Consider the following 25,888-nt stretch of genomic DNA (forward strand, 5'->3'; position numbering starts at 1 on the left):
CCTGGGGTTCAGTGGTTTCGAGGCTGGTGTGTGGGTCCCTGGCTTGCTTCGCCCCTGCCCATGTTCTCCGCGTCCAGCCAATGGCTAAGTACCTCTCTCTTATTCCTCTTAGACACCCTCTCGTCCCTCGTGTTCTGTTGATAGCTCTAGCTGTGTTCCTGGCACCTTTGAACCATGAACAGGGACCCATGCAGAGTGCCCAGGGAAAGACCAGGAGGAGACACACGGTGCCAGGGTTTATTGCCGCTTAGGGATGAGTGAGCACAGACCCCTCTTCCACCTCAGATCCCAGACCCCCTCCAGCAGGCAGCCACCTTGTCTGATACAGCTCCCTGGTAGCTGGTCTTGCGTGGACAGTTCCATCTGCCCATGTGAACATGAGGTGACTGACACAGAGCTCGCTTTTTGTGACAGAGGGCGCACAGGCTTGCTGTGGGGAGCCCTACAGCCACAGGCTCTCACGGAGGATGAGGCCAAAGGAGCCAACAGGCTCCTCAGGACCAAACCCTCGCCTGGCACCCTCCTCAGGTGGATCTTAATTGCCCTGTCCCCGTCTTGGATGCTGGTCTCACCAAGTGGCAGGCAGAGGGGGGGAGCAGAGGCAGTGAGAGCCACAGAGGGTTCTTGTGGGCCTCATGGAGCATACCTGCCTAAGGTTTTCATGGTCAGTTGTGCAGATTCTGCTCCAGGTGGAGGGACATAAGGGGTTGGGGATGCAATTGCCTTCCAGCAAGAGGCTCTAGGAAATAGTCATGGAAGTCATAGGCAGGGAGCTGCAGGCCGGGGCACATTTGCACTCGTCGATGTGGGTATAGGTGTGCTGGATGACTGTACCATTGGGACACTGTAATGTCACAGCTACATCATGGACCTTGGTCTCCTGACAGCAGCTGCACTGATGCTCTATGGCCCGGGCCTCCACGGAGTACCTGTGGACACAGAAGGGTGTTCCTCTTAACAGTAGAATGATGCATGGTCCTCTGTGGGCTCCTGACAGCTGTCTGATGTCCACCATGTCTACTTTCTTAAACACAAAGCCTTACCCCTCCTGGACTCTCTTTAAATCCTACTCTGTCTTTCATAGCCTTCTGTGATTCCGTTCCCTTTCCATTCTGCCGAGCCTGTTCAGATGTTCCCTCTGGACAGCCACCCTAAGCCCCAAAGTGAGCCTCTGATCATTTCTCCTGCCCTATCTAACCACAGACTCTCGACCTTCCTGGACACTCCCTCTTCACAGATGACCACAGCCTGGGGCTATCTAGGCTCACAGATGCTGCCTGACCCCCTAGACATTCAGATTCCTGACCATGAGTCCCCAGCCAAAACCTTATTTTGTGCAGCTAAGCCAGGTTTGCCCCTGGCTTGGGTGGGAGGTGAACCATATGCTTTACACAGAGAGCTATGTGTGACCTCCTGATCCTGAGCAGGGGACAGTCTCTGTGAGACCCAAGGTGACAGATAGCAAGCACCTAGTTCTGCTGACCTCTCAGGGGAAGTAGGGCACCCACTCACTTGGACTTTCCAGAGCAGGAACCCTCGCAGAAGGTGATGTTGACCTCTGTCTCACAGCCCTCGTGCCTCAAGACGGTTGGGTTTACGTGCACTTGACAGGTACTTGAGTCTGCAAGTAAACAGGCCAGTGCAAGGACCCTAGACCCTCACTCAGAGGCCCTGGAACTGGTAAAGCTGACCCTCCGTGGTGTCAACATTAACTATCGGTTTGACAGGATCTAGAGTCGTCTAAGGGAAAAGCTCAGGGAGATTTTCTGGATTAAGTTAATGTGTGAGAAAAGACCCACCCTGAATGTGGGCAGGACCTCCACGGGCTGGGGTCTCAGCCTGAATGTAAAGGAACAAGTGAGCCGCCCACCATCGTTGATCTCCCCCCTCTCCACTCTCTGGCTGCAGACGCATTGCCACCTCCTTATACTTTGGCTGCCATGTCTCCCCACCATGGTGGGACTTCACACTCCAACCAGGAGCCAAACAAATCCTTCCTTCCCCAAAATGACTTTGTCCCGTGTTTTGTCACAGCCGTGAGAGAGACCTTTCATGGGTGGCCCGCTCCTTCTCTCGTCTTGGGACCCTGGGTGAAACTTGTATTGCTTTTAGAGGGAACTGGATGGGGCCAGAGGACTAGATAGGCCATGTCTTCAACTTACCCTCTCTTTCACAGGAGTAACAGCAACCCGTTTTCCTTAGGATCCCCTGCAGAGCCAAGAGCAGAGCAAGACTGGGACAGAGTCGGGATAGGGGGACAAGCCGTAGAAACCCAGACTCTTTGGGGCAGAGCCTTCCAGGGGCGTGATAAGGGTGGGCCACCCAAAGGCAGGGCCTCCCAGGCACATACCGTACAGTTGGACACATCAGGGCAAGACGTGGGGATTGGGGTCAGTACGTGAACTCCATTCTCAGCACTACAGTAGTATGTAGTGCAGTTGTCCCCAGGGCTGTTCACCCAGGTTTCATTGGGCTAAAAAGCAAATCACACAGTAGAGGTCCAGGCATCGATCTACCTGTGGCTGAGACCCGCTCAAGGGAAGGCCTCCCTCTACCCTCTCCTATTATTACCTGTACCACCTGGCCCTCTGGTGTGAGGCAGGCATTCTGTACACACTTCCCGCAGCACTGGTCTGGCACTAGTGTGTACTCAAAGCCCTGTGAGGACAGGAGAGGTGGTCAGGTCTCTCAATCATCCCAGCCACCCTCTTGAGGACACACTAGGGGCTCTGCGCCTCCTTAACAGGAACCGTGGAAAGGTCACGTCTTTGCTGTGTTCCCAGGACTCGCAGCTTAGCTCACCCCACTTCTCTATGTCTAATGCAGTGGTTCTCAACCTTCCTAATATTACAGCCTTTGAGTACAGCTCCTCATGTTGTGGTGACCCACAACCATAAAATTACTTCATTGCTACTTCATAAGTGTAATTTTTGCTACTCTTATGAATCGTAATATAAATATCTGGTATACAGAATGTCTGATATGTGGCCCCAGTGAAAGGTCATTTGACCCTCAGAGGGTTTGCAACACACAGGTTGAGAACCACGTGTCTACTGGGACCACACTAGATCCATTTCTAATCAGCTCAGCAGCTGCAGGTCCTGTCCTCCGGTCCTTACCCTCTCCCCTACTTTTCCCATTGGAAAAAAAAAAAGTCCTCAAAGCGATGGTGAACTGGAGGCCTCTCAATGAGAGACTGCCATGGGTAGCCCCTCAGGGAGTTTTCTGGGCCGTAGGCTCACCTGGGGACAAGAGGTGGTGCAGTGGGTCTCCCTACACTCTACTCTAGGTTCTTGGTTGTCCACAGAGAGGCAGGTGCATATCTGGCAGGGACCCCCTAGGAAGGTTGCACCGACCTAGAGCAGAAGAGAAGGGTGACACAGAAGGCAAGGCAGATGCCGGTGAGCACGTCAGGATGTGTAGCTGAATCCGGGCAGGGCCCACAGGGCCCAGGTACTTTCCCCCTGAGATATGATGGTTCTTCAGGTCGAACACAGGTACCCGATGGGCAGGACAGCAGTAATCTGGGAGACCCAAAAGCTGAGCATGCAGATGTGACAGATGTGGTAGCCCCTCTTTCCACAGCTCTCTCTACACACATGCATGCACACATACACACAACGGCTTTATGTCCTAGGTCTTAAGGGTCCAGACCCCTTCTTCAGATCCGCCTTCATGGCAAGAATGTTGAGATAAGACCACGAACAAGGGAACATGGGCTTCCCACCCACCCCAACCTAGCTCTGCTATCCACCCTGCCAGGCTGAGTCCTTACCCCATAGATGGTGTCATTGTATGTACATAGCTTAGGTCCTGAAAGGAAAGGGGATTGAGTATGCATCTGTCAGCAGGGCACAAACCCTTGCTCCCCCGCATCCCTGGACTCCATTGTAACCACTCTCAGTGTCCCCTCCCTCATGCCTCTGCCCCATTCCTACTTACGACAGCTGAAGCTGGGACAGCAGCTGCCGTTCTCATGGGTCTGGAGCAGTTCGTACCCTGGTTCACATTTGGGCAGACTCGGGCAAGTGGTTGAATTGCAAACTGTAGAGAGGTAGCCCTGTCAGGACACTGCCAACTTAGCCACACCCCCACCTTCTTCATTTCTGGAAACACTGGTCTCTAGTGTCATTTTTTTCCCTTGGGACCTAGTGTGTTTCATGGTTTTTCTGGGTTTCAACAAATCCCCTCACTCTCTGATCCCCTTGGTCCTCGCCAATTTTCTGCTTTGTTCGGTCAGACCAGAGGTCGCCAGTTTTATTTTTAGGTAAAAAGCTGAAGCATCTTCAGATCACCCCCCACCCCTGGAATGGCCCAGTGCAGCTAAGCTAGAGGGTGACTCTTCTATGTCCCCAGGAGATGCTCACCACACAGTGTCTCAGGGCAGCATGGATTGTCAGTGCTGGGCCAGGTCACAGTCACAAAGCCAGCTTCTGTGCACTGTGGGGGTTTGTCCTGGCCCTCACACTTCACTGGTTCACACTGCACTGACACAGAGCCAGGGTCACACACACAGTCCTGACAGTTGCTGATCCAGTGTTCTCCAGGCTGAAAAAGACCACATGAGGATCTCTGAAGGCTCTGGGGTCCTTAAGTCCCGGGTCTGTCTACCTGAACTCAACTCCCGGTCATAGTTTACCCTAGGCTGGTTAGTCCTCTGCTGCCCAGAGTGGTAACAAGAAGGAAACCCAGGATCCCACATCAGCTTCCTGGGCCATGAAGACTCGGCCTCCCTCCCTCTCTCCCTCCCTCTCCCCTCCCGCCCTCCCTCCCTCCATCTTTCCTGCTATTCTTTAGCTCAAGCAGAGACCAGACAGCAGCAGCACTCACAAGCTTGGGTAACCCATCTGGTCCCACGCAGGCTGGAAAGAAATGAGTAAAGTTGTTACTGAAGATGCTGGGGTTCAAGGCCAGGCAGAAAGGGGGTCACAAGCTGAGAGAACTGTGCTCTTAGCTCTGGCTATCTGTACCCAAGCCAAGATGGAGCAGAAGGTCCTAGACAATTCTGAGGGTGTCAGGTCCCTGGGGCAGTAGTAAGATTAGATGTTGAGATTCTAGCTCTTATGTGGTGAAGGGAGGCAGGTTCTCTGACCAGCCCCAAGCAGCAGAGTTTAGACAGAACGTGGCAGGCTTCCAGGAGGCCTTTTGACATCTACAGGAATTTACGGCCTCACCAGAATCTTCTCTCATACTCGTCTTGCAGAATACGATCACGGCCTGGCAGGTGAGGACCCTAAGGAGGGTGGGGTGGGGCAGGGTTTGTCTCATGGTAGATGAATGACACTTACGACACTCAGACACACAGATGTCCGTGCGTGAGTTGAAAAGGAGCTGACCCTCAGGGCAGAAGCAGCCCTCTGCCAGGGTCCCATCTGAAAGTTCCTGGGTCCTAATGTGAGGAGAAGCAGCAGAGTGTAAGGTCAGAAATCAGGTAGCACTTCCAATCGTGAACATCCCAGGGAGTCCTGGGAGGAGGGTACCCACATGCTCAGTTGAAACCCTTCAGACATGCCTGGGAGGCCAGCTGCTACCTCCACATTTCTCTCACTCAGCGAGCTCTCACCTGGGGCTGCAGGAAGCTGGATACATGGGTCCACAAGGCCTGTACTCCTTAGAGGGTGGACAGGAGAAGTCTGTGGGCACAGAGAGCATCATCAAACAGGTTCAGAAGAACTGAGGAGGGTGGAGCCCTAAGTCGAATGATTCCAACTTACCACACAGCCCTCCTGTGGCATTGCGCCAGTTGGTACATACACCCTGGATCCGGCAGAGTGCTGCGTAGACCTCCAGGCTCTGACAGAGCGTTTTACTAAAATTGCCATTGCAGTGGTCACTGACACAGGTTCGGAAGAAGGCGTCTGGAGGGATGAACTTGTGGCACTCGGCGAAGACCCTATGATAGTGAGGGGTCAGGGCTGGGAGCTCAACAGGGAGGCTGGCCAAGGGAACTACTGCCCAGGCCCACCACCCCAAAGGCCGACTCACTGGCTCAACATCAGCTCACAGAGAGGCGCAGAGGCGCATGTGGTGGAGGCCAGTGTGCTGGACATTGGGGGCTGGGAAGTGGTGCTGGGGGAAGGGCTGGGTTGAGCTAAGCAGTCGCTGTTGTTGTTCCCCGGCACCAGCCAGTCTTTGGCCATGTCCTGGCAGTCGGAAGCTATGGTGCCATCAGGCCGGCGGCAGTCGTCTGTCTGACTGTTTGTGCAGGTACCTGGTGAGTAGAGCAGGGATCACATCAGCTTCTGTTGTTTCCTATGGACCTGATCCTTTCCCCACGTACGGAAGCAGAATGAGCCAGGTCCTGCCTACTCACCACACTGGCCCTCAGTGTTGTTGCTGAAGTATCTATAGGGCAACCATATCTGGAAGATGTTTCCATCAAAGGTGATGCTGGCGCCAATGGTGGAAATGTTGACACTCATTGTGGTGGCCCCACTCAAGGATACGGTCACGCCATTCTTACTGAAGCCCGACCTTATCCACATCTGGTCCCATATAATCTAGAGATGTCCAGAGGGAAACAGTGATCAGAGGGCCAGGTAGGCAGCACACTCCGGGCATTCTCCCTCCCAAACACCGGGAACCTTTCTAATGTCTCCCCAGTCTAGAGCTAAGAGTTATTCCTTTGCCTAGACCAACTCCTACATGCCATTTCTGCAGAGGGGAGAATGTTCTCAGTCCCCAGGGCTTTTCATCCCTGTCTATGCCGCCCCATATCTAGACCCCATGTTTGCAATGCGGTATGGAGGCCCTACCTATCACAAAACTCACCAGGCTCTCTTCCTTCCCACTGTTGGTGGTGGTGGTGGTGAGGACAATCTCCATGGAGTTGTAGTACACACTGAGGGCGCGGGGACAGAAGGTGCCTTTTGTGGTGGCCCCACAGTAGTAGCTGTGGGCAAGGATGCTCAGGTTGCCATGGCGAGGGTGGATCTCTCTCATGAGCACTGAGGTACAGTTGTCCACGAAAGTATAGGAGGTGCCATCGAATGTCAGGTAGTGGGAGTGCCCCCATCCACTGCAGAAGCCTATGGGAGACTACAGTTGGAGACTCGCTCCCCAACCCTGTTACCCAGTGCCATCCCAGGAACTATTACTTCAGGGGAACAGTTGCTACACCAGTAAAATAGGTGTCTCCCAAACCATATTTGCTGTGAATCTGATGTTGGTCTTAAAATGGGACAGTTCCAAATTACCTAGGTGTCCCTTGAACCTAATGACAGTGTACTTATAAACGACAGGAGAGGTAGGCATGGAGCTGAAGGCCATAGGGACATGGAGGCAGAATGAAGCCACAAGCCGAGGACCCCTGTAGCCCTTAATTTGTAAAGGCAGGGAGGATCCTTCTCAGCCCCCATAGGAAGTGTGGCCTGGCCTGATGTGATCCGACTCTAGTCTGGGGGTGGGAGATCCTAAGATTTGCAGTCCCAAGTTTGAGTCATTTATCACGCAGTAATGGAAGGTTGTCGTCAGTCCTGCAGGAAAGGACTCACACTGTGACTTTTCTACCCTGCCTCTCTCTGGTTACAGCCCCTGCCACATCCATGTTCTTAGCCTCCCTGTGCACAGTGCCTGCCGGCTAGCACAGCATTTACATGTGCTGTGTGACACTGACAGACACTGATGTCAAATGTCCCAATGCTGTCCCATCTCGCTGAGCTGTCCCAGCCCTGCCCTCTACTCACATTCACACTCATAGTGGAAATGGCAAGGCTCCTGGTCCCACACTTTGATGGGCAAGTGCTTGTTGACACACGTGACGTTGTCCACAGGCTCTGGCTCTAGGAGGATGATGTGGTTGTTGCCCTGGCACTGGGCCACCGTGCAGTTCTCCAGGGTCCAAGACTCATTCACCTGAGGGAGAAGACACACAGAGTGTTCACCTATACCTGGAACTTTTGTGGAGACTCAAGCCCTGTCCTGCCTGCAGCCCTGGGTTCCTACAACCCTGAATGCAGCTGCTGTCTACTGATCAAGACCCCAGACCCCTCTCAAAAGGAGCTCCTGGAAGGCAGGTCACTGAGACAGGCCACAGGGCTGGGGTGCTGCTGTGCAGTCGCCATGGCTCAACCCAAAAGGAGTTGTCCTTGACAACCCAAACCCACACCACATCAGTGGGAGGTGGGGAGAGAAGGGGAACCCACCTGCCGGGGAGGGGTGATATTATCACAGCCAGGAAGCAGGGGAGACAAAGGCGCAGGGGTAGAGGGCGTTGGAGGTGAAGAGGAGGGGCAGGCACCCTGGAAGCGGTCAACATCACAGTGCTGGTTGCAGATGGCATAGAATTGGCAGCCAGCTCCATCAGTCTTATTGTAGATGATATCCCCTAGGAGGGAAAGGGCACAAGAAAACATAGCAACACCCAGCCGAAGAGGCAGGCTAGTGCCAGGGCGGAGACATAGGGTATGAGGGGTAACCTGAGGGAAAGAGAATCTCGTTCAAACGGCATTGACTGAACCTTGTATACACAAAAGACCCCATAGCTCCAAAAACTGACAAGGGATATAGGGTAGGGAGAACATGGGCTTTTCTACTCACCAGGTACGAACAGCTGTCCAAATGCCCGGCAGAAACAGGGTGATGGGGAAGATGCTTGGCTGGAAATGACAGTAGGCCTGGAGGTACTGAACACCGAGGAGGAAGAAGCAGTAGACACCCTGAAGGTCACCTGACTGCTGGGGAAGACTTCAGGGGTGTGAAGGGTCTCTGAGGTTGAGGAGGGGATCACAATGGGACCAGTGGCTATAGTTGAAGTCAGGGTGGTCAACACTGCCGAGGTGTGAGTAGATACCAGGGAAGAGGAGTGGGGCACGCTGGAACTAGAGACCCCAGGTAAAGAAGTCGTGGTATTCAAAGCTGGGGCAGTGTGAGTAGAGGACAGGCGAGAGGAAGAAGGAACAGTGGATGTGGTGGCCAGAGGTGACGTGGTACAGTGACTATAGTTGTCACAGCAGAGGAGGCGCACATGGTAGTTGTCACAATACTGCAAAGGTCCCGATTGGTTGATATTTTTGCATATCAGCCCGAATCGCACATCACACAGGACCACCTGCTGTAGAGATTCCAGGGGCTTGTCTGGCTCCTTCTCTGAACGGCATTGGATGTCCTTGGGCTGATCACAGAAGATAAAGCCAACCTCACGAAGCACTGCATAGACCTCAAAGTCCCCACCTCTGGGACCAGGGTTGGGGAAGTCGGCGTCAAACCACTCTGTCCATTTGCAGCGAGGTTCACAGCCCGAGTCAGGAGATATAGTCCATGTGGAGGCTTGGGTGCTTGATACAGAAGAGCTGGAGGGATGCTTAGTCTGAAAGGTGGACTCCGTGCTCGAGGACACTGAGGTTGTGAAAGGGACCAGGGGCGTAGGGGTAGACCAGAGCGGGGATGGCTTGATGGTGCTGTAAGGGGTTTCAGGACAGTGGCTATAGTCATCACAGCAAAGCACACGTATATTGTAGTTGAAGCACATTTTAAAATCATCTGTCTGCTCCTCATTTCTGCAGACTAGCCCCGTCTCCAGGTTGCAACTTACTACTTGACCAACCTTATCAATACTCACTGCAGGGTAGTTCTCTGCCCGACACTCAATTTTCTCTGGTGCCTGGCACATCTTCTTGCCAGAGGCCCTGATGTTTTCATAGGTCTCCATGTCCCCTTTTACTACCCCCGACGTCGGTGAGTCCACATCAAACCATTCAGTCCACTTACACTTGGGCTGGCAGTGTGTTGTGCCCTGGGAGGTGGTGGCATTAGTCACGGTTGGTGGTAGGGTATGTGTCATCGGTACACTGGTGGATGGCTCTTTTATGCCTGTAGTCGTTTCTAGGGTGGTGGACAGAGATTTTGGGGAGACAGTGCCAGGGAGCTCTGAGGTGGTCTCGGTATGTGGCCTTGAGGACGGGGTCTCAGTAACCGCTCTGGTCATGGAGGCAGCTGTGGCTGGGTTTGTGGTAGTGCTCCCAGGAGGAGTACTGGAGGGTCCAGGAGTGGTCAGGGAGGTAGAGAACTTGCTGACCAGACTCCTATTTGTTGCTGTGGCTGAAGATGTTGTGGTGATATGGGGCCTACTAGGCAGCATAGAGTTGCTTTTGGAAATGTCATTGGTGGTCAGGGTTTGAGGGTTCTTCGTTGTCATTGTGGTAGAAATGGGATGGGTGGATGTGGCTATGGTTGAGGTACTAGAATGGAGGTCTTTCCACAGTGTGGTTTTTGTTCCAGAGACCGGTTTGCCAATAGAGGTGGTCAGCGTGGCAGTGCTCAGGACATTGGAGGAGGCTGTCCACGAACTTGTACTTGGTTTACCCGAGTGTGGCTCTTTTGAGGTTTGGAGATGGCTGGTGGGAGAGGCTGGGAGTGTAGAGAGACTAGAGGCAGAGAAACTCCCAGTAGTCCTAGTCGTGGTGTTGGGGACAATCTTCTCTGTCCTAGGGGTAGAGGGTCTCCTTTGAGTTGTGAAAGAAGTTGAGGGTTTTGGCTCCTCGGATGACCACTTGCTCGTGGACATGGGGACTATGCTGGGAAACTCACTTGCTGGTGTGGACGTGGTGGACAGTGGTGACTCAGTTGTGCCGATACAGCTGATATCTTCCTCACAGCAGAGGACACGGATATGGTAGTTGAAACAAGTTTCGTTGTCGACCTGCTTGCTATTCCTACAGATGAGTCCGAAGTCCACATTACAAACCACCTCCTGGCCCAGTTGCTGGAAGGACATGTTGGGGAAGAGGATGGCCTCACACTCAATGTCCACAGGTTTCTTGCATATCTCGATACCTGTCTTGTTTTGAATATGATAGTAGGTCTCAATGTCTCCTCCAAACTGGCCAGGTTGGGGTTTGTCACTGTCCAGCCAATCTGTCCAGGTGCACTGAGATTTACAGCCTGTGGAAGTGGTCTCTGTGGTTGTGAGGGCTGAGGATGGACCAGTGGTTAGCAAGGATGAGGTTTGAGTCTCCCTGGATGTCACTGTAGCTGTAGAGGAAGCTTTGGTAAGGACTGTGGTTTTTTCACGGGAAGAAAATGACTCTGTAGTGCTGGCGCTGGTAGGCATGCTGGACACAGGCCAGGAAGTGTGTGGGGATGTCCCAGAAGTGGCAGTAGTGGCAGTTCCCATCGTCGGGGTTGATTCTGCAGTGGTGGTAGTTCCCCGGCAGTGGCTGACACTACAACAGAGCACCTTGATCATGTAGTTGTAGCACATCGGGAAAATGCCTACCTGGTCCCGGTTGTAGCACACCAGGCCAGAGCTGACATCACACTTCACTTTCTGTTGCAAGTTGTCTAAGGCCTCTTCGGGGTAGTTCTGGGCCATACACCTGATGTCCTTAGGCTGGTCACAGACTTTTTCTCCATTGGCCCTGATATTCTCATATGTCTCTATGTCTCCTCCATTAATGCTAGAGGTAGGATAGTCTACATCGATCCACTTTGTCCACTCACATTTGGGTTGGCAGGTGGTGGAGGAGGTCTCAGGGCTGCTGACTGTCTGTGTGACCGTGCTGGGCCCTACTGTGGAGCTGGCTGAGGAGACTCCAGGGAGCTCTGAGGTGGTCTCGGTATGTGGTCTTGAAGACGGGGTCTCAGTAACCGCTCTGGTCATGGAGGCAGCTGTGGCTGGGTTTGTGGTAGTGCTCCCAGGAGGAGTACTGGAGGGTCCAGGAGTGGTCAGGGAGGTAGAGATGGTGGCCAGGCTAGACAGGGAAGTCCTTGAGGTTGTTGCTGAGAATGTGTTGGTAGTGTGGGGACTGCTGGGAAGCAGGGACTGCCCTTGAGAGGTGGTCCCGATAGACACCACAGATGGGATGCCAGAGGATTCTAGACTCTTGGGATGCTGAGTGCTCACTGAAGTGACTGTGAGAGGAGTGGTGAGTGGGGATGACACACTTGTAGTCAGGGTTCCAGGGGTGGGCAAATCTGAAGCATCTATATGGGTGGTGGACCCTGAGGGAGACCAGGTCTCAACTGAATCAGTGTTGGAATGAGGCTTGGAGGACAGGGTCTGGGTAGTGAAAGTGGCAGTTCCCATCGTCGGGGTTGATTCTGCAGTGGTGGTAGTTCCCCGGCAGTGGCTGACACTACAACAGAGCACCTTGATCATGTAGTTGTAGCACATCGGGAAAATGCCTACCTGGTCCCGGTTGTAGCACACCAGGCCAGAGCTGACATCACACTTCACTTTCTGTTGCAAGTTGTCTAAGGCCTCTTCGGGGTAGTTCTGGGCCATACACCTGATGTCCTTAGGCTGGTCACAGACTTTTTCTCCATTGGCCCTGATATTCTCATATGTCTCTATGTCTCCTCCATTAATGCTAGAGGTAGGATAGTCTACATTGATCCACTTTGTCCACTCACATTTGGGTTGGCAGGTGGTGGAGGAGGTCTCAGGGCTGCTGACTGTCTGTGTGACTGTGCTGGGGCTTGAAGTGGACCTGGTATGTGAAGTGAATTCTGCTGTTGTCTGGGAGCTAAGCACTGTGTTCTCATTGGTCCCTTTCACTGTTGTAGTCCAGGTAGGGTTGGACAAGGGGAGGCTGCTGGCTGAGTTTCTAGATGACGTAGGAGATGAAGTAGGTCTGCTCTTTGAGGTAAATGTCACTGTTTGCCTTGAGCTGTGAGTTTTATCCAGTGATGTCTCTTTCCCACCTCTGGTCCAGGACTGTGATTTTGAGGATGCTGTATGAGTGGTAAGTGTGGGCAGAGAGGGGTTTTTACTGGTGTCAGACTGGGAGGGAGTGGTACTCACACCCGAGGTCGGAGAGGAGCCACAGGGCACATAATCACAACACAGAACCCTCAGCTTATAGTTGTGGCACAGTGGGGGGCTCTGTTCATTGTTGAAGCATCTCAACCCAGAGGACAGGTCACAGTTTACCTTCTGACCCAGCTTCTCTAAGTCCAGGCTGGGGAACTTCACTGCACGGCATTCAATGGCAACGGGGGTTTGACACACCTGGTACCCTTTCCTCCTCAGGTTCTCAAATGTTTCAAAGTCCCCGCCTAACATGCCAGGCTCTGGATGGCTCTCATCATACCAACTGGACCAGTGGCAGACCTCACGAACACACACAGTAGACGCAGTGGAAGCTGAGCCTGTGCAAAAGCGATAAAAGGCCCTGCTCGGTTCCTCTGACCTCAGAGTCTAGAAACAGAGGGCTCCACCCCTTTCCAAAAGTTAGGACCATTCCTGACCTGAACCCAGGACCTGCCAGCTAGTCTGGAGAGAGCTCACTGACTGAGGTAGGATACACTAAAGAGGAACCTGGGGGTTTTAGTGGTCTCTGGTGGCAGCCCTATTAGTTGTGCAAAAGAGTCTTGGGGACCAGAAAGGGAGAGGTGAGGTCATGGATACAGGCACAGCCTGGCCTACCAGACAGTGGGTCAGGACCCAGCATGCCTCTACAGCACGAGTCTTTGACAACTTCCCTTATCCCAGATGTGGTCAAGCCTTTCCCTGGGTTAACATAATAGTTTAGAGTCCAGGGGCTCCCAGAGAACCTGGTATGGGCTTACCGTTTGTGGTAAGGGGTGTCAGAGTGGTGGTGAATGTGAATGGTGTGGTAGACGGGACTTCAGGGCACTCTTCAGTCGTGCGTTTTATAGTCCCGTTGTCTTTGCAGATGGCTACTAAGCAGGCACCGAGGCCATCCGTGGTGTTGTAGACAACATCATTGTAGTTGTAGGTACGGCCCTCATAGATGCATGTGCAGGCTGGGGATGACATGCACTGGCTTAGCTTACTCGCCCTCCAGTCTTTCTTCAACCCCAGACCCACAGCCTTTCCTTACCTGTAAGGTTGTAAGCACACTGGAGGCCACCAGGGGTGCAGAGACTGGAGGGAAGACAGGGGCTCTGAGAATCTGTGGGCAGCCCCTAACTAAGACACACTTTCGTCCTCCCTGTCCTCTCCCAACCACCATGGGTCTCTACCCTCTCCCTTCCCTGGGTCCTTTCTCACCAGCTCTGGCAGTTCTCAGCTGTAGGGACCTGTGTGCCAATGTCATGATAGTTTCCGTCATCATCATAGCAGCCACACTGGGCCACACACTTCATCTGGTCTTCATTGAAGAAGGGCTGGCTGGGTGGGCACTGTGGGTAGCAGCCTAGAGCATGTGGGGTTTATCATTTGGCTTCCCATCCTCTCAAGCATGTAGTCATTTGCCCAGCCTCCAAGCAGTGGCAGAGAACCCCTAGTACACTGGGTCTGCCCTAAAGGTACCGTGCATGGGTTACGGGGCCCAAAGGTTCCACCCTCACCTTCTAGGCCTGGCAGGTCAACCAGGCAGTGTCCAGCTGGGTTCCGACAGGTCTTCAGACAGGGGGCTCCACAGGGCTGATAATGCCACTCACATTCCCCATGAGGGTTGTAGTAGTCACAGAAAAGAGCTGAGCAAGAAGGCCAGAGCTAAGCAGGCGCCTGCTAGGTCTCATGCTGGGATGCACCCAGATACACAGGCCTCGAGGTAGGCAGACAGCTTCCTTGGGTTCATTCTTTACCCCATGTCCTGGAGACCTCAACTTCAACTACCACTTGTCAGGTCAAAGAGCCACACATGTATATAGATATGTGGACACATGTGCAAACACACACGTGCACATGCACACACGCCCCCACCCACAACCATACACTCACGTGGCAAAGTGGCCAGACTCCAAGCCACGAGGGAGGTATAGAGACTGCCACCCACCTCATCCCCAGCCCCACCCTTCAATCCCATAAGCAGAGCCCCACTCACGGCAGATGTCTGGTGTCCTCCAGGACAAGCACACACCCACATCACGGCAGGCCTGGGCATAGGCGGCCACAGCAGTGCAGAAGCACTCGCAGTCACCGCCTGAGTCACAGGCACACACATCATGCACACAGGCTTCGTAGTATTTTGTAGAGTCAACCTGGAATGGAGGGACCAAAGTACCACTCAGGGAGGACAGCAATGCTACCCAGGTCACGGGGCAGCTGAACATGGGGGAAGGGTGCAGAGTTAGCCATAGTTCAAACCCACACTTATGGGAAGTCTGATCTGGGACTGTGGCTGCTATCAGTGTTCTAAATGGGACTGGTTCGACACCACCTTTCTGACTCGCTAGTATAACTACATATTTGCACACCTGCATACCCATAACCTGCCATTTGTGCACCCATATGCCCGTGCTCCTGCACCTGCTCATCTGACAGCTTGTACACCTGCCTGAATACCTGAATAATATACCTATCTGTATAGGCATACCTACTGTATAGGTATACATATGGCACACATATGGTGAGCCACTTGTATACCTATCTGTTTGGCTACCTGTGCACCTGCTTATATATCTATCTGCACACCTACATGCCCACTGCCTGTACAGCACCTGCACCCCTGTAAAACACATACCTTCCCACCCATGCACATGCCTGGATGTACACCAGTGCCCACCTATGAACTTGCACACCTGTTCGTGTGTTCACCTACCCTCCTAACCACTTGCACATCTGCCTGCCTGCTGACCTGTGCACTTTCCCTCCTGCCCATACGTGCACCCATCCACCTGTCTGTTTGCACAGATGCTCACCTGCACAGCACTGTGTACCTCCCCACCCACACCTACACAAGTATTCATCTGCCCATCTGCCTGCCTGTGTGCCCACCTGCATACTCACCCATACAACTGACTTCCTGTAGCTGCCCCGCTTTCACACCTGCTTTCCTTCACGCACAAGCACCTGCACACCTGTGCATCTGCACACCTGTGCACCTGCACACCTGCACACCTTCACTAACGCTCGTCGGATCCTTTTACTTGATCTAGTCATATGATCCACAGGTTTTATACCTGCAGAGCACTGCACTTCTGTCTTGTATTCTTGCCCCAGTGCACTGGCCTCCATCCTATGTCTGCCTTCCCGTAACTGACTTGTTCCCTGGATTGCTGTGCCCATGACCTCTGGTGGCTCCCTGGTTTGCTTTTGGGTTCGAGCCCCTCCCTGACCTCATTCCTGTGGAGAATTGTTGAGAGACAGCAAATTTTATCCCCCATCCATTTGAATGAGTTGGTTCCCAGAGACTGCTTGACCTTCCAGACACTGGAAAACATGCTCCAAGGAAATAGTGCAATGGTTCTCAACCTTCCTGATGCCATGACCATTTAGTACAGTTCTTCACGGTGTGGTGACCCCAACTATATTATTCCATTGCTACTTAATGGCTGTAAGTTTGCTTGTTATAAATTGTAATGTAAATGTCTGATGTACAGGATGTATGTCATGCGACTCCCAAAGGGGTCAGGACCGGCAGGTTAAGAACCACTGAAGTAGTGGGTGGTCCCTATTCAGCATTTTTTAACGTCCAGACTGGCACAGCCATGGGACATGTCGTTAACTGTCTAATTTTGTGGAGGAAAGCACCTCCCACTCACACTGTGCCAACTGAAAGACCCAGGAATGGACTTAGGTTCCTGCTCTTGCCAACAAGGACACCTCCAAGTTAGCCTTGTCAGGCCACAGTGAGCCAAGATATGAAGAGCATGGTAACCAGAGGGACCCCTGTCCACCTGCTCACAAGGTTGGTGTGGTGGCCTGAGGTGCTCAGCACAGGTGAGTAGCACTGGCTGCCCATGATCCATGAGCACTTTCTGGTCATGGCCTGAAAGCCTGAGTTGTGAAGCTCCTTTCCTAGCTGGACACTTGAGTCTTGGTTGTAGAAATAGAAGGTAGCCTTAGGAGATCTAATGAGAGCGAGTTACCACTTCCCGCTGGTGTTTCTGATGTACCCTAGACAGGTCTGGGGGGTCACCCAGGAAGATGATGACGGAAATTCATTGAGAGTCATGGATGGTGGCTGTAGTGAAGGGCTGCTCCCAAAATAGTGGAGATGACTCCATGATGGGGATATATGCATGAATGCCCACTCATCTTGTGGTAGACTTAGGCCTAGAACTTGAAAACCCAGAGCCATGTGCTCTGACTGGGTCAGGATGACCCTCAAGGTTCTGCTATGTGCCTAGGCCAGCAAGACTCAAGTCCTACCAGGAAGAAGCAGGCAATTTTGAGCCCTGGGAACCAAGACCAGGCCCTACCTGAGAGTGGCAGGCAGCAAAAGTTGCGCTGTTGATGATGCTACATTTTTTCTGGGCCCAGGACTTGCGGTAAGGGTTGGCGATGCAGGGATCCTTGGGAACTGGGGCATCCGGGCAGGATGGGGAGAACTTCCAGCTATTTCCAAACTCCAGCACATCACCCACCACAGACTGGCTGCGTGTGGTGAAGTCATTGATGGCGTTGTCGTCAAAGTTCCCACACAGGCCGCAGACCCTACCCTGCAGACACATAGGGAGAGAGAATCCTCAGACAGTTCCGTGAGGTGGCACAGAGCCTGGATGGGGAGTAGAACATAGGGAGAACCCATTTCCCCTGGATTGTACCCAGTGAACTTCCAAACGAAATGTTATATAGGAAGTAGGTCCTGGGGCAGGAGGGTAAATTGCACGTCTTCTCTATAGAAGACTGTCTCTGCACAGGCCTGTGGACAGGGCAAGGCCACCAATCTTGGTTTCAGTACACCCATTATTCATTGCGATCTTAACTCATCCCTCTTGGAAACTGGCATTGTGTGTGACCTTGGTGGCCAGGGCTTGTCAATGTGGATCAGCCTTCATTGCCTTGTCAGCTTCCAGCCTTAGACCTGTCAGAGCTGAGCCTAGAAGCAGGGTACCTGGTGGCCACACTTACCTTATAATGCTGCTGCAGCCGGACAAACACACTGGTCTTCCTGTCCCAGGACACGACTATCCCACTGCGGATCTCAATGACCAGGAAGATGCCCATGTATCTGATCTTGTACGGAGGGTCCCCACTTGGCCCTCGCGCTACCACCTTAAAGTTCCCCTCATGAAGGATCAGCTCATAGCTCTGTAGATGGAGAGATACAGTACAGGGCAGCAATGGTTTCAGGGAGCTGAGAGATGAAGAGCTTGCCCGCTCCCCTTGGAGGACACCTCAGCAGATGAAGACTTGCTGTGTGAGGGGTGGAGAGAGTCAAGCCACATAGCTGCAGATCTCCAAAGGCTCACATGTGCACTGCTGTCTCACACCATCCCCCACCCACCTCAGGTGACCTGATGCTGCCTTCCTCCACTCTGGAGGGGATGCATCCCAAGCCAGCAGCTCTGCTTTCTGCTCTGTGAAATCTGACTTTACTCAGCCAGAAGTTGGGTACGGGGTATGATATCCTTCCCAAATATGCCAAGTAATTCCAAGGATGTGAAAAACAACACTACTGAAAAAAGAGCCATTGGAATATCTTGATGTAAGCTGTCTGGAATTACCTGAGTGTCCCCTAAGTCTAATGTCTGTCTTGTTGTGGCCAGAGACATATAGACATACAACAGAAGGTCACGATTAGTTAGAGACAGACTGGAGCAATGCTGCCACACACCAAGGACTCCTGGAGCCCGTAGCTCAGAGAGGCAGGAAGGATCCCCCTGACCTATATGGAGGAAGACCTTGCTAACTCTGGAGGAAGGATGGAAGATGGTAGAATCCATTATAAGTCTCCAGCTTGGGTCTCTCATTATCCTTCCTTTGAGAAGACTTCCTGGCTGGAGAACCAGGAATGGAGCTGCAGAGGAAAGGAGGCAGTTCCCAATGGCTACAAATGGACTAACCTCCACAAAGATCTTGATGGCCTTGGAGCAGGTGGTTCCCGTGGTCCCACAGGGGACATTCTCAGTGACAATACGGAAGGTCCCATCAGTACTGGTGTTGCCTCTGCAGTAGTCCTAAGAAAGGAGGAAATGAGGCTCTGGTTACAGCCCAGGAATAACCAGAAGGACAGAGAAGGGTGATCCACTGGGAGGGGACTACGTACTTGAGCCAAGGTATACTCGCAGCTGCCTTCAAAGATGTAACGTTCACCATCAAAGGTAACAAAGTGGCCGTCCCCATAGGCCACACACGCACCCATGCAGGGTTGGTTGGTGCATTCCCACCGGCGGTTCCGGCAGGTGCTGGGAAAGGAAAGGTCATTGCTGACAAGGGAATTGTCCTCTGAGACCAGCTGTCCTGGTCCTGTGCTAGCCACTTCCCTTGGGGAATTAAGCTCAGTGTAAGTCAAGCTTTGGTCATGTGTGGCTGTGTTTCCAATCACCCTAGGCTCGATAAACAGTCCTTCCTCCACAGAATGGGGTCCTGGGAGTACCTTGGCCCCAAGACATATGATGAAGCCCCTAAAATATCAATATCTCACACCAGTGACCCTGTAGATGCCTCTTGACCCCCTCTGAGGATCCCAAGACTCACCAGTTATTGCAGTCTACCCGAATGATCTCCCCAGGTCTGTATGTGACCTCATTGTGTACGCAGGGGCAGTCCTCCTCGGCAATGCAGCCCCCATTCCCATCTGCTACCAGCCCTGAGGGACACACGCAGCCCGAGACACATTGTGTGCTGAACTGTAGGCACAAGTAGGCTGGTCAGGGACTGAGACAGCAGCCTGTTCCCTCATCCCTATTAGGTTTCCAGGACATGGAGCAAGCAGACTCAGTCCTGGGAATGCTCAGGAGGAGCCATTAAGGAGCAGCAAGATGCAAAGCCATTGACTGCTCTGTGACATTGCCCCCTCCCCACCCTTCCTGCAGATTAAGACGGTAGACAAGGGTTGGCATTAGAACTGAGAGGACTCACGCAATCCACATCCAGCGTGTGGCAGCTTCTGAGGCATTCAGCCCCGTGGTCACCCACTGAGGCATTGTTACAGTCTAAGTATACCATAGGTGCCTGGCACTCTGCAGGGAACAAGCATGTGAGAGAGACCTAGGGTGGGACACTCCTGGCCCCTGCCATCCCCCCAACCCTGTCTTACTGCTAAGATCGTAGCAAGCTAGGGTCTTACGTGGCTTGTGCTCTTTCCAGAGCATCCAGGCTATGTGGACCTGCCCCAGAAGGTAGAACCCACAACCCCCAAGAGCTCTATGGCTACACTGCCGGAAAGCCCACAGACCTGCCTTCCGTAGAGCATCCTGGCACAGTAGCCATGGCCGAGTACAGGCTGGTCAGAATGGAATGTTACCTTTGTTTCTCTGCATCAGGGCTCCCAGGCAGGTCAACTTCCCATTTGTACACGAGCTACAAGAGACAGTAGCAGCCCTGCTCTGGGCCTAGTGTCTCCTACATCTTAACCCCAGCACTTCCCATACCCCACCAAGGTCTGGGCCTTCATGAAACTCCTTGTCTCCTCCCAAGGCCAAGAGGGTGCCTGCTGTTAGGGGCCCATGGGAAGACCCTGGACCCCACATTCTCACACACTCAAGGTTCAGCCACCAGCCTGAGACGGTAGTGCCCTTACGTAGGGCCAAATGGTAAGAAGTTAGGTCATTAAAGGGGACAGTGGGGCTTTAACCCTAACTTGCCCATCCTCTCTTCCTTGCTATGCAATGAGTTATGTTCTACATGTTCTCCTACCACGATGCTCTGCCTTACCACAGGCCCAAAGTCATTGGACCAGTCAGTCATATCCTTATAGGCTGAGCATTCAAAACCGTGAGCCGAGACGAACCTCTCTTTCTGTCTTGTCCTGGGTTTTGGTATAGTCCCAGAAAGCTCGATTATACCATGAGTTGTAAAGGATCTGCCTTTGAGGTCAAGGGGGGAGTAGGACCTCGGCTGAGAACTGCTTGTGAGTGCTTCTGCACGCAATATCACAGGACCCTCAGAACAACCTCCCTGCTGTTTCTCAGGGGGGTCTGGAAGGTGCCCCCAACACCCAACATGCCCCAAGTATGTCCTGAAACCCTCAGTGAGGAGGCCATACAAACTTTCAGGTACAGAAAGACCAGCAGCTAGAGACCTTGCTGACACAGACCTGTGAGGATGGGGGAGGGTGTGAGAACAGTCTTCCTTACCACACCACACCGTTGTCCATAACAACCTCTCCGGAAGCCACCACGGTTCCATGGAAGTAGCAGGGGCACTCCTCCACTGGGACACAGTGGTCCTTGTCATTCAGGAAGGTACCTTCAGGGCAGGTGCAGCCATCCACAGGAACAAAGGGGATGCCACAGGTGACGTCAACCTCACTTAGAGAGCGGCAGGTAGGCTGGCAAGTACTCACTGAGTAGGAGTACTCCTTGGTTTGGGGGCAGTTGTTCATGTACTTGTCTATAGGAAGAACAGGAGACAGAGAGATCAGTGACTGGGGGACTGGCCCAACCCTTGCTCTTCCCTGCCTCAAACCAACACCCTTGTTGACACAACAGGATGGTGCACAGTAGGCATGGGACAGAGGACTAATAGCTACTGCGGCCGAGGGTCCTAAGTGGCCCCTGTGCCAGGGTGGCAGGATCCCTGTGGGGATGTATACCCTGTGACAAAGCCTCGGTGGCCCACAGCATACTCACAGCAGGCTTTGCCCCTCCAGCCACTGAGCAGCACGCCTTTGGCAGCACAGGCAAACACATAGGAGGACAGGGCGGCACACAGGCAGTCCTCGCTATTCTCACAGTTGCACGTGTCAAACAAGCAGTTCTGGGAGACAGGATATCAAGGAGTCAGGAACCTCTGTCTCCTAAGTTCCCTTGTTGTTCATTAAACTTTCCTATTGCATCCGCCAAACCCCGGTCAAGGCCCGGGCCTGTGGCTTCCCAGCAGGAGCCACCCTATAAGGGACTTTGACAAGCAGTACCTTGGAGGGTTGGCTTAGGCTTGGCGTTAAAGACAGAGTCAGAGGCCACAGGGCAAAGTGGCAGCCAGATTAGAGGCCAGGCCTGGGATCTGGGCATAGAAGCTAGAACGCATGAAGCCTAAGGCGGGGAGGGGCCCTGAGGAGGAGTGTGTCCGTAAGACAAGGGCAGGGTCAACCTGTATCTGAGGTGTCATTCTACTTGGGCTTCCCATAGGGAACCTGGATGGGATGAACAGAAAAAAACTGAAGCAGAAGCCAGATAAGTTCAGGAAGGAGTGTCCAGCAAGGTGTCGTGGAAGTGGGTTACCTGGAGACCCACCCTTGGGGGTGGAGTGATATGCTAAAGCTTAGGGCTTTGGTGTGATGTTTAGGATTGAGGTGTTCCCCCCCCTCCCCCGAAGATGCTCTGTCCCATGTGAATGGGGCACATCATAGAAAAGCCTTTAAGGGAAGGCCCATGGAGAGAAAGGCTACTTGTGATCACCCTGCTCCAGACCCTGCTGTCTTTGCAAGAGGGAGGTTGTACATGCACGAAGACTATGAAGGACCCTTCTGAGCTTTCTTTTTTAGCTCCTCGGTTGGTGAATCTTTTAACTGCCCTGGGAAGTACACACCAGAGTGGGTAGTGGTAGGTGGGCCTTGGGAGTCCCGCCTCCAAGGGCTTTCATGCCTAACCCCACCCAAGGCCAGCAGATCATGGTCTCACCGAGTAGAAGGGCACCGGGCTAACAGTGGCATGGCAGGCTGAGAAAACTCCTGAGCTTTCAGTGAGCATCGAGCACCACTCCCGAGCGAAGTTCTCTAGGAGAGGGAGAAATGTGGGCTGCCCCTCACCTGCTTCTCAGAGCCTGTCCCCGGCTGTAACCTTAACCCTTCATGCCTTCCTGTCTACATGGGGGTTCTCTGAGCCCTTCCCTGGGGGTTCCTGTGGCCCAGAGGTCAGGAAGGGCTGTCAGACTGGCTAATGGCTGGAGAGGGTGGTTACCGTTCTCCACACTGTATGAGCAGGGGTCTTCATAGGTGTTCTTGGAGTTGGGGCAGGAGGCTTGAGTCTTCCAGGTGTTGGAGAAGGCTGCCCCTGTGCCCTCCACCACCCCACTGAGGGCCGTGAAGTCATCGGCCTGGTTCTGGTTGAAGTTTCCACACAGGCCTAGAGACCAAGGTCAGGAGGTCAGTGATTTATTCAACCTGGTCACTCTCCCCAGGCTGTCATCCATCTAAGCATTGTTAAAAGAAGACCGAGGAGAAAGTCCCTGCCTAGTACCTCCCCTATGACAATCTCCTAACAGGGCTAGCCCAATCAGGGCAGCACAGCAGGCTGTCTTCCCAGGCTACTCCACAGGTTACTGACTAGATGTCAGACATGCTGGGTGGTGCTGGGGTTTCCACGGAGCCATAGAGCCAATGCTGCCCAACCATCTTTCACACTTGATCTCACTTCACAATCTAGAGTTGTGAAGGCCCCAACAGCCCTGCCCCCACAGCCCTACGTTCAAGCCCATTGGTGCCTCACTCACCACACATCTGGCCTTGGTAGGAGCGGTCCAGCCTGACAAACACCTGCATGAAGGGCACCAGCTGCACTTGCAGCTGCAGCCCCGTGCCCACCTGTACTATAACGAAGAAGGATGATGGCCTGAAGATGGTCACGTTGCCTGTAAGGGGAGAGACGTTAGGCATGCTGGGAGCTGGCGCAACAAACAGGACAGTGCAGGCTGGGACAGGAGGTAGAGCACCTAAGGAAACCCCATGCCCAAAGTCCCCAAATGTGCACGGGATGTAAATGACTGCCAACTGTCCCTGATAGGGCGTGGACAGTGTTGCTAGACATAGGGCTCCCATAGAACAGGGGTAGCAACTTGTCGCCCCATGGGAAACACTGGAGCTGACAAACAGCCACAAAGAGCTCACCAGGAGCTAGAATCTACCCAGTGCTGAAAGCTGACCGCCCACTGAAGGCAGCAGCCTGGCCTGCTGTGTCAGGGAGCCACACACCTGCTGACAAGGGCAGTTGAGTGAAGATGGAGTTCAGGAACACAGCACCGTTGACCTGGATCCTGACGACCTGGTATGCAGTGGAACAGTCAGTACCCACAGGGCCCATCCGGACACTTACAGAAAGAATTCCGACGGAATCCCCCCTCCATCCAGTGACAGAGCCAAAAAAGGAAGCTCAGCCCTGCCCTCGCAGGAGGTTCTAGAATCTCTCCCTAGGTGGTGGCTGCTCTTGTCTTGCAGGCTTGGAGAGGGCCTCTCTTTAACCGGTTGCCACTCTATATACTTCCCTACCTCTGTTCTTCATAACCCAGAGTGTGATGGTAGTCAGAGCTCCAGTCCTCACCATGTCCCCGCTATTGAGGCTCAGCGTCACTGCTTTGAGGCAGTTCTCGGTGTCCGTCATTCCACACTTCCGAAGATCCACCAGCACAGTGAAGCTGCTATCTGCACATTTCTGTCAAGAAACCCAAAATGTGTGATTGGATGGAGAATTTCCCTTTGCACAACCCCTCAAGACCTGGAGGGACTCTACAAGTATCCTCAGGTACCCCAGTTTTCCACAGGCAGCTTGTCATGGGGTCTGGAATATCCCATGCCCTTCACCCCTGCTCCTGACCATCAACAGGACACTAGTCGGTATCTGTGGACCAGATTATGACCACACCTTGGTCAGGATGTAGCTGCAGTCTCCATGCACATTGTAGAGTTTCTCATCAAAGGTGGAGATGTGGGACCCGCCTTGCACAGAGCAGGTGCCGGGGCACGGCAGGTCCTGGCACTGCCACAGTCCCCCGAAGCAGGTGCTGTGGGAGAGAGTCCATTAGCAGAAGGGGAACAGGGAGAAGGCAAGCCTCACCCCACATATCTCCATGCAGGCTGTTAAGCTTACCAGGAGCTACAGGTGGTGTTGAAGGACTCTCCAGGGGCATAAATGTGGCCACCGTGGGTACAGTGGCACTGCTCCAGGGGCAGGCAGCCCAAATGTCTGACATCATCCAGCACAGTTCCTGGTGGAAGGAGCAGTGAACACAGATGTCTCCCACACAGATAGTGGGGCTGCTTGCCTCCAATACAACCCTAGTCCTAGGCAGGGGGAAGGGCCCCTAGTCTAGAATACTGTCCCAGTCTGAACTGATGGGGATAAGCTCCTCTGGGCCTCAGTTTCCCCACCTGATCTCAGAGACCCAAGACGCCTATTCTCTGGAAACAGGCCAGGAGTTTTCTGTCTTGCTAATGATCAGTTTCAATTCTGCACATAGCTATGGGATGCAACCCCTAGTAGGGCCAATCAACCTTAGGAGTTGAGAGGGTCAGCTGGTGCTGGGGTCAAATGCTAGTGCCCATAACCCAAAGGTGGCCTTGGAGGTGGAGACAAAGGGCACAGGGCCTGCCTGGGGGACAGAAGCAGCCATCCATGCAGTGGTCCTCGCACAGTTGAGAGCGCTGGGGGTTGGAGCAGGTATCCACACAGGGTGAGCTGCACTCTTGGTATTCCATGTTGAAAGGGCAGGTCCAGTCTGTAAGAGATAGTAGCACATGACCCAGGAGAAGTGAGTCCTGACCACTCCAGCCAGTGGGAGTTATGCCCACTGCTTGCTCTTGTGTCCACTGAGGTCCCAGAAAGCTATCTCCTGGATAAAGCAGTAGGCAGGAAAGCAGGGGCCCAGCACTTCATAGACAGCCTTCTATACCCATGGCCACCTGAGGCCACGGTCCTCCAGGTGACCCTACCCTGAGGTTCTGGAGCGACATCTTGCTGTGCTCAGGGACACAGCAAGGCCCACTAGAGTCTTCAGGCATAGACTCTTCCCTTCAATTCTGCCCACTATCTCCTCTGTCTATGACATTCACCCTCTCTTGGTGACCCTTAAGTGGTTCTCTCTACCTTGTCTTCCCAGTCATGTTCTAGGCTCAAGACTGGCCCTTAGTAAGACCTTGGGCTATCCTTTAGTGAGGGTACTAACTGCAGAGATTGGAACGCCTCCAGTTCTGTGGGTGGCCCCCTGCATGGGCACACTGGCGGGAATATTCAGCAAAAGTGGCACATGGGCAGGTGGGGCAGCGGCACAGGTCCTGGACACAGGCATCCAGGTACACGTTGACGTCTACCAGGGCGATGCACTCGGCAAAGGCAGGGCCAAGCAGGATGTGACGGCAGATGCCCTCCTGGAGAACACAGAGAGGCTAAGCACCTTCTGAACTCTTGATCCTCAAGCAGAATTGTCATGAAACTTGCA

General features: G+C 53.3%; 1 protein-coding gene across 1 annotated transcript in view; it reads right to left on the reverse strand.

The window, feature by feature from the left end:
• Positions 1-223: 223 nt before the first annotated feature.
• Positions 224-25,888, reverse strand: part of Muc5b (mucin 5B, oligomeric mucus/gel-forming) — a 31,103-nt gene continuing 5,438 nt past the window's right edge. The window contains exons 8-49 of the mRNA XM_032891422.1: positions 25,616-25,817; positions 25,043-25,168; positions 24,541-24,658; positions 24,316-24,454; positions 23,995-24,105; positions 23,649-23,718; positions 23,171-23,308; positions 22,639-22,803; positions 22,360-22,454; positions 21,370-21,496; positions 20,875-21,130; positions 20,043-20,098; positions 19,658-19,758; positions 19,274-19,425; positions 18,843-18,981; positions 18,640-18,753; positions 17,705-17,884; positions 17,053-17,292; positions 14,733-14,889; positions 14,254-14,382; positions 13,955-14,099; positions 13,785-13,828; positions 13,510-13,707; positions 8,539-13,089; positions 8,145-8,326; positions 7,686-7,854; positions 6,772-7,028; positions 6,314-6,500; positions 5,986-6,211; positions 5,715-5,893; positions 5,564-5,633; positions 5,289-5,389; positions 4,831-4,862; positions 4,368-4,548; positions 3,943-4,044; positions 3,776-3,813; positions 3,243-3,356; positions 2,572-2,658; positions 2,351-2,473; positions 2,163-2,208; positions 1,513-1,621; positions 224-929 (exon numbers count right to left, since the gene is read on the reverse strand). Coding sequence (XP_032747313.1) covers positions 740-929; positions 1,513-1,621; positions 2,163-2,208; positions 2,351-2,473; positions 2,572-2,658; positions 3,243-3,356; positions 3,776-3,813; positions 3,943-4,044; positions 4,368-4,548; positions 4,831-4,862; positions 5,289-5,389; positions 5,564-5,633; positions 5,715-5,893; positions 5,986-6,211; positions 6,314-6,500; positions 6,772-7,028; positions 7,686-7,854; positions 8,145-8,326; positions 8,539-13,089; positions 13,510-13,707; positions 13,785-13,828; positions 13,955-14,099; positions 14,254-14,382; positions 14,733-14,889; positions 17,053-17,292; positions 17,705-17,884; positions 18,640-18,753; positions 18,843-18,981; positions 19,274-19,425; positions 19,658-19,758; positions 20,043-20,098; positions 20,875-21,130; positions 21,370-21,496; positions 22,360-22,454; positions 22,639-22,803; positions 23,171-23,308; positions 23,649-23,718; positions 23,995-24,105; positions 24,316-24,454; positions 24,541-24,658; positions 25,043-25,168; positions 25,616-25,817 — 10,146 coding nt within the window. The 3' untranslated portion in view covers positions 224-739. The remainder of the gene's footprint in view (positions 930-1,512; positions 1,622-2,162; positions 2,209-2,350; positions 2,474-2,571; positions 2,659-3,242; positions 3,357-3,775; positions 3,814-3,942; positions 4,045-4,367; positions 4,549-4,830; positions 4,863-5,288; positions 5,390-5,563; positions 5,634-5,714; positions 5,894-5,985; positions 6,212-6,313; positions 6,501-6,771; positions 7,029-7,685; positions 7,855-8,144; positions 8,327-8,538; positions 13,090-13,509; positions 13,708-13,784; positions 13,829-13,954; positions 14,100-14,253; positions 14,383-14,732; positions 14,890-17,052; positions 17,293-17,704; positions 17,885-18,639; positions 18,754-18,842; positions 18,982-19,273; positions 19,426-19,657; positions 19,759-20,042; positions 20,099-20,874; positions 21,131-21,369; positions 21,497-22,359; positions 22,455-22,638; positions 22,804-23,170; positions 23,309-23,648; positions 23,719-23,994; positions 24,106-24,315; positions 24,455-24,540; positions 24,659-25,042; positions 25,169-25,615; positions 25,818-25,888) is intronic.

The sequence above is a fragment of the Rattus rattus genome, chromosome 2, assembly GCF_011064425.1.
Source record: "Rattus rattus isolate New Zealand chromosome 2, Rrattus_CSIRO_v1, whole genome shotgun sequence".
Classification (NCBI taxonomy): domain Eukaryota; kingdom Metazoa; phylum Chordata; class Mammalia; order Rodentia; family Muridae; genus Rattus; species Rattus rattus.